We start from the raw sequence: 7,214 nt of genomic DNA, 5'->3' as shown, positions 1-7,214 counted from the left end.
CGTCAGTACCGAACTCTCAACGAATACTGGATACAGCCCATATGTCACTGAATCCAGGCTGTCCTTATTAGTAACATTGGACTGGCAGGATTCGCATTCAGCGGCCAAGAACTGACCATCTACGGTACGAACCCTCGGTGTCGGTTGGGATGAGATCGCGGAAGACTCAGCGACCCTCGGAAGACACGTTCCCTATCTGGGACAGGGCGCGGGCCGTTAAAGGTACTCATGCGACGGTGCACACGACGCTTGACATGCAAGAAAATCCATAACGGATCATTGTTCACTTGATATTTGTGTACTTGATTAGGACTTCTTATTAGGAATAGACCCGAAAGGGTAGACATAAATACAGAACAGAATTTCCACTCAAGCGCACAGAGCGACGTCCGGCTTCAAGGTAAGCGTCTGGTCAAGCTTGTTTGAGTGTGTTATGCCTGTCGGCGAGCTCGAAGCTCTGTAGCGAGAATTCATCCGGCAAGGCCAAGAGACTGTGTGTGTATTGACCGATTACTATCGGGAGGTTTTACGTGACGGCTTATTGTTGCCTATTTGCACGACTGGGATTGCTTATATTGCATCCTTTTTATATTTCCAACCGAGTGTTGAACACTCGGTGCCCTCGTAAAAGGCTTACCCGTGCCTGGTACCCTTCCGCTGTTGGGACTACGACTATTCATAACACCTATTAGCTTTGCTCGTGCAAGAAGCGTGCTCCTTTTTTTACAAGCTGGCCTTTTTAACACAAGCAAATCTCCAAAAAGTGGAGGACTGCCGAGCGAGTTGGATTTCACCCCTTCCTTCCTAATTCGTACTTTTATGGTCGGCTTACAAATCCCAAGTAACTCATTTCGTGGTTATTAGGGGGGGTCGAACATTGAAAGCCACACTCTTTCCGAAAATTGGAAAATTGGTGGAGCGTGTTGACGACCATGGCCGCTCTTCCGCCAGTAGCTCGCCTTTCGGTCGCGCCCATGGTACGTCGTCGCTTGGCAACCGTGCATTGTCGATAGCGGAGCTGACTACTGCGTGTTGCCGCAGATGGATTGGACAGACCGTCATTATCGCTTCATGATGCGTATGATCACCAAGAAGACGCTGCTGTTCACTGAGATGGTGGTGGACCAAACTGTAAGCCGACAAAAAAATCTGCATCAATTAGTCATTGAGATACCGGTAACCAACTACATGTAATTGGATGCTCTTTGGATCGTCGACAGCTGCTGTACCAGAGGAAAAACCTCGACTACTTCCTGGGGCACGACCCCGCTGAAGCCCCCCTTGCCCTGCAGCTTGGCGGCAACAGTGTTGAGGACCTAGGTGGTAAGCTCTATTTCTACAGTAAACGTTCCATTGTGTATTGGATGCTAATGTTGCTGCACTGGTCAACTCTAGCCGCAGCACACCTGAGCCAGTCGTACGGCGGCTTTTGCGAGATCAACCTTAACACTGGGTGCCCTAGTGCGCTCGTGTCCAGTCGCTGCTTCGGAGCTCGCCTGATGCTGGAGCCGGAACGTGTGCGGGACATTTGTGATAGTATGCGGCACAGCGTTGCACTGGCATCGGAGGGAAATCCAGACCACCCGACGGCCGAAGTGACAGTCAAATGCCGCATCGGCGTCGACGATTGCGACAGTTACGACGAGCTGCACCACTACGTGGCCGCTGTGGCTAGTGCCGGTGTGCGCCACATTATTGTTCATGCTCGCAAGTGCCTACTTAAAGGTTTGAGTACTAAGGACAACCGCACCATCCCGCCGTTACGCTATGAGGTCGTGTACAGGTTAAAACAGGACTTTCCTGAGCTGTCCTTCACGCTCAATGGTGGTGTGAAGAGTATTCAGCATGCGCGAGAATTACTGAACACCACGAATGTGGACGGTATAATGATCGGCCGCGCAGCGTACAATACTCCCTGGAACTTTCGCGACGCTGACCGGCTGATCTTCAATGCTGAGCGCAATCCAAATCTGTCGCGCCGCGAGATAATCGAGCGGTATTTAGAGTATGCCGAGGATCTGCAGGCGAAATGGGGGTCCACGGAGCCACTGAGTGACTCCCCCTACACAATGGCCACGTCCGCTCTTATGAAGCCGCTTCTGTCCCTCTTCAAGTACGTAATTCAATCTTGTACAGTTTCTTTCAAGTTTCTTACGACTCGTTGTGATAACGTGAATTGGTGCATCGTAGTGGCGAGTTTGGAGGTAAAGCGTTTAAGCGAGAAATTTCTGCGCAATGGTCGAAGAAGGGCCCCCGGCCTGAGCTGCGTGAGATGATCGAAAGTGCCATGAAGGTTCTTCCAAGTGAAGTAGTTGATGCGCGTGTTGAGGACGAGCTTGTCCAGCAGCAGGCTAAAGAAGCAAACTGTAGCTAAGCAGAGGCGGAGATCCGCACAATATATCATACCATAGTCTACAGCATTTTTCTCCACTAACGTTATCCTACAGTAGCTTGCTCCTGCTGTTCCTGCACGGCGAAGTACTCCAGGGCTTCATCAACAATAGTGTACACATCGTGTGGTGTTTGAGTGCGCGACATACGATCGCGTAGCTGCCGCGCATTAGGGACGCCTTTCAGATACGAGCCATAGAACTTCTTCATACGAGGGAATCCAACGAGGCCGGGGTCGGCCAACAACTTCTGAAAGAGCTGCGTATGGCGACGGATCACTTTCAGTTTATCTACTACAGGCACATGGGACGTATCCGGGTAAGCCCTGGAAAATCACCGGTTTCCCAAAACAACGCGCCGTCCAAGCATACCGCTCGTCGACTCCGAACTCGACGACTTTTTTGCTGTGCTTCAACCCAGACTTTTAACGTCTCCATTGCCAAGAATGAGCGCCGGAGATCCTACCAATTTAGCCAACGCCACAACTTCACCGATTACATCCCAATGTGCCGGGACTTTAGACATCTCGTCGCGCGTTCGCCCATGAATAGTAAGTACCTCTGGATCTGTACCCAATAAGCGCAGTATCCAGTCCGTGTAGTCGATGTGGTGGAAGCCGATGCGCGTCTTGATAGACACTGGCAGGTTCCCGGCGCCGCGTTTACAAGCAGCCACAATGTCGACCGCCAGGTCCGGCTGCAAGATTAGCGCAGCACCACTGCCTTGACTGTTCACGTTGGTCTCGGGGCACCCCATGTTAATGTCGATTCCGTCAAAGCCCAGATCACGCACGATCATGGCAGACTGGCAATAACACAGGGAAGCAGACGGTCAGTATGTCGTCTACAGTATACTTCATCAGAGATATCAACCTCGTAGAACTGCTCGGGCTTCGAACCGAAGAGTTGCGCCACCACGGGCCGTTCCTGCTCCGCATACTTTAGCGTGGTCATCATGCGGCGGCGCGAGTCCGGATCGTGCGTCAATGCCTCGCAGCTGACAAACTCGGTCCACATTACTGATGGCTTGGCGATCTCGCTGATGAGGCGGCGGAAAGCGGTGTCCGTCACGTTCGCCATGGGCGCCACGCAGTAGAGCGGTCGCGAAAGTCCTTGCCAAAAGGAGCTCATACTTTTTTCTGTGCGAAGATACATGCCTGGACACGCTTCTATTTACCGCTTCCTTACCGAGTAACCTTTTTTCCCGCCTCCTTACGGAGTAGCCTGTCCGTCTGTCAATAAGTCCGTCCGGCTCCTTTCTTGCTGCTTTTTCCTGCCTTTTCGCATGGCTACAGTCGGCCTGCTAATACAGTTTGCTCCCATCTGACCGCGCCTATCTTTCTGACTCGACCTAACTATGCAAAAATTACAAATATATCCAAAAGCGTCACACAATTAACTCGCGCCCTGACACAATCTCTCCGCTTCTATTTACCGCTTCCTTACCGAGTAACCTTTTTACCGCTTCCTTACCGAGTTACCTGTCTGTCCGTCCGTCCGTCGCTTTCCTTCCTTTCTGCTTTTTCCTGCCTTTTCGCATGGCTACACCCGGCCTGTCTCATACAGCTTCCGCCCATCTTACCGACCGCGCCTATCTTTCTGACTCGACCTAGCTGTGCCAAAACTACAAAATATATCCAAAAGCGTCACACAATTAACTCGCGCCCTGATTGGGCAATACCTGCCGACCTGCGACGCTGACTGGATCTGTCGCACGATCAGACCCGCCTCTCGCCCTCGCGATTGGACGTAATGTAAATATTTCTGCCGAGCACGAAACGCATCGATTGGTTGCAAACAGCCAGGCGAGCTGCGCAGATACCTGATTATTGACATTCAGCTACGCAAAACCTGTCGTGAGTACTGCAAATCTGGCACTGTAACGACTTTTTCCCAAAGCTCTGCGATGTTATTTTCCGCACACGTTTTGAACGATATTATTATCGTTAATTATTTTTATTATATTAGGCTTCACGACCTTTGCGCTAACAGCACCCGGGAACCGCACTGCATGCGCGCATCGTACCAATGTGGTAGTGTTGAAAGTCACTGTTATTGCTTAAAAGTATATTTTGCTTAAAAAAATGTAAAAACATTATTTAAGGGATCCCAAACTTTTTAATAAAATTATCTTTGTTTAAAAAATGGCCGTGTGTTGGGTAATATTCTGACGTGTTTTATTGGTTAAAGCAATTTTGTCTTTATCGTATAATAATTATTGTGCATTTCAATGCTTTTGATCATTTCACTTTAGCCTGATGCTCGATTTTTAATAAATAGAGGTCGTTTTATTAAGTTAAGGTCTATAAAAAGTACAAATCGATCTAGCTTGACTAGCTGATATATCGAGCTACTGCAGCCAAATCGACCGCTCGGGATCGATCAACCACCAAATCCTCATCGATATCCTGTAATTCGAACCTTTTTGCCGTTTTGAAATGCTAATTAGATCACAGATAAAACAAATCGATGCCTCCCTCTTCCCATCTCATTTTTATGCGTGGTTTCATGCTCGACCATGTTCGATCTAGGCAATAAAACGGATGAACATTCCATCTGCAAATCACAATAAATGTTTTTTTCATATTTGGTTTAATAATATACACCCCGCAGTAAATGAGCCATTTTAGTACCTATATTTAAACGGACTTTAGTAATTATATAAGCTTCTTTACAGTTTGCAACATGGCGAGGCCCACGTGCAAGGCCAATATTGACCTGCTTCTGCTGAATCCGCAGCAATCTTCAATGAGCTCACGGGCGCGCTGCGCCTTTTGCAGGAAGCTGCAGTGTGGCTACGCGCTCCGCACAATCAGCGGACGGGACACCGTGCAGCGCTGTACTGCCTGCGAGAGCGGCCCAAAAGTAGTTAAGTTCTGGAAGGAAAAGCCCGTGCCACCTGATTCGGCCGAAGTGCGCCGCCAGGAAAGCCTGGCGACAAAGGCGATGGGCCCTAAATGGTACCCCAAGAAGAAGAAGAAGAAGCGCAGCCGCCCTTGCAAGCTGACCGCCCGAAACGCCAAGTACATCGAGCAAAAGTAGCAGCAGAAGAGCAAGTAATTGGTAAATATACCCTTTAGGCCCCCATTTTCCTACCTATATTTGTATTTAGTATACTGGTTGACGGTACGAGGCTTGGAGCCGCACATACGGTAACTGACTATGGCGCTGCCAATAGTGCTGACGCACCTACAGAGGGTAGCGCCTTTCAAATATTAATTAGCGCATGGTGTCTACTGTGAGCCCTTGCAAGCTGACCGTCCCTATCTGCTTTCGCGTAACAATAGATCGAGAGTACACTCGCTCACTTGGATACATGCAAACCATGCTATCTGTGACATCAGCGCTCACAGCGTATGTTCCATTAATGTGCGCTCACAAATTGAAACTACAGCATCGAGTGAGCACTACACGCGACGATTAAGTTGCTGTCTACATAGATACGAGCAAGTGTGCGGTAGCGCAAACAATACCGGTGGGTGTGGTAAGTCGAACTGTCAAACGCAGTACTATACTTTAGTGCCCTGTCCATAATGGTCAAGATAAGAGCTCGGCTCAGTCGCGGGTAGCTATAAGGTGTACCCACCGCGCGCGTAGATACTGCGTTGAATACAGGTGACAGACGCGCGGTCAGCTTGCCAGTATCGCTGCAGTATGGCCTGTGCCCAGTTAGTGACCTGCTTGGTCATATAAACTGATACATCAGAAGCGTAAGCACAGTAAGCCAGCACGACGACGCAAATGTACCGAGAAAGCGACAGTGATCCTATACATAGGTTTTAGATATCACGTGCGCGTGGTATACACACTCATTAACGACCTCGCAATATATGCACGGATACATCAAATAGCACGCCGAGTTGATAAGTAGGCAGCAAAAGTACTTCATATAATGTACATGAGCGACGATTCGAATCAAGTCTAAGATATCTACGATCTGATAATCTGCCTACAGTTATGTGGCTTCCTATATTCGTCATACATATCGGAGCCAGTAAATGTCGCTCGAAAGGGTCTACGCCACTCTATCAGTCAGAATCTATGCAAATAAGTCAGTATGTGCGGCAGCTATGCAAGTCGAATCAATGCATGTGGAAACACCCTTCAGTAATATCATAATGAGCTCTGCGGAACAATTGCAACGCATAATATTGGTGTTTGTCGCGACTATCGGCAAAATCTACCTGTCCTAAAAGATACTTCGCGTGAGGAGCTGACTAAACCTTTCTCTAATAGACCGTCGCAATCAATGATATGGTGTCCACTGCCTCACGGTGATGACGTGACAGATGATATTATGTTTAAGTAGGCGTATTTAATCCAGCTAAACTGGGATTCCTCACCGATATATGCCAATTTTGGATCATCACTGATACTGACATGTCTTCTGAACAACATTTGTTAGCTTTGCAGCCACGCACGCCTCCAATTGGCGTCATTTTGGGAGCTATGCACTCATATGAGACTATAGACAAAACCTCCCGGGTAAGATGGTGCTCAGCTTGCAGATCACGTTAAACCCTCGTCATGTCTACCATAATATGTGAGCACTCAGGATATTGTGTGCGGTGTTGTTTTGAATCATAACATAAGTAGAACACGACATATATATTAAATGTTGCTTTGCGTTAAACAAGCTAAGCCCACCGCATCGCAGCGGAGGTGGTCCACCGTCTCTACACCAACCAACCATGCCCTAGCGTCCGCGGAGCGGGCGCCCAGAGCGCTAGTTTAGCGCTTCCTTACCGAGTTACCTGTCTGTCCGTCCGTCCGTCGCTTTCCTCCCTTTCTGCCTTTTCCTGCCTTTTCGCATGGCTACACCCG

The 7,214-nt window shown here is 48.9% G+C and overlaps 2 protein-coding genes across 2 annotated transcripts; one reads left to right on the top strand and one right to left on the bottom strand.

Annotated features, from left to right (window-relative positions):
- Positions 1-904: 904 nt before the first annotated feature.
- Positions 905-2,374, top strand: PITG_18868 (tRNA-dihydrouridine synthase, putative; the record flags this gene model as incomplete). The annotated part of the gene is made up of 5 exons (XM_002997247.1): positions 905-977; positions 1,042-1,131; positions 1,221-1,323; positions 1,396-2,113; positions 2,191-2,374. 5 exons carry the CDS (start codon positions 933-935, stop codon positions 2,372-2,374), a joined length of 1,140 nt encoding a protein of 379 aa, XP_002997293.1.
- Positions 2,375-2,738: 364 nt separating this feature from the next.
- On the bottom strand, positions 2,739-3,470 carry PITG_18867 (tRNA-dihydrouridine synthase, putative; the record flags this gene model as incomplete). Its single annotated transcript, XM_002997246.1, has 2 exons — positions 2,739-3,195; positions 3,264-3,470. 2 exons carry the CDS (start codon positions 3,468-3,470, stop codon positions 2,803-2,805), a joined length of 600 nt encoding a protein of 199 aa, XP_002997292.1.
- Between the last annotated feature and the right edge of the window lie 3,744 nt (positions 3,471-7,214).

This window comes from Phytophthora infestans, genomic scaffold (assembly GCF_000142945.1).
Source record: "Phytophthora infestans T30-4 supercont1.80 genomic scaffold, whole genome shotgun sequence".
NCBI classification, from domain to species: Eukaryota; Oomycota; class Peronosporomycetes; order Peronosporales; family Peronosporaceae; genus Phytophthora; species Phytophthora infestans.
The sequence above is the reverse complement of the archived record's forward strand: the minus strand, read 5'-3'. Positions and strand labels throughout refer to the sequence as shown.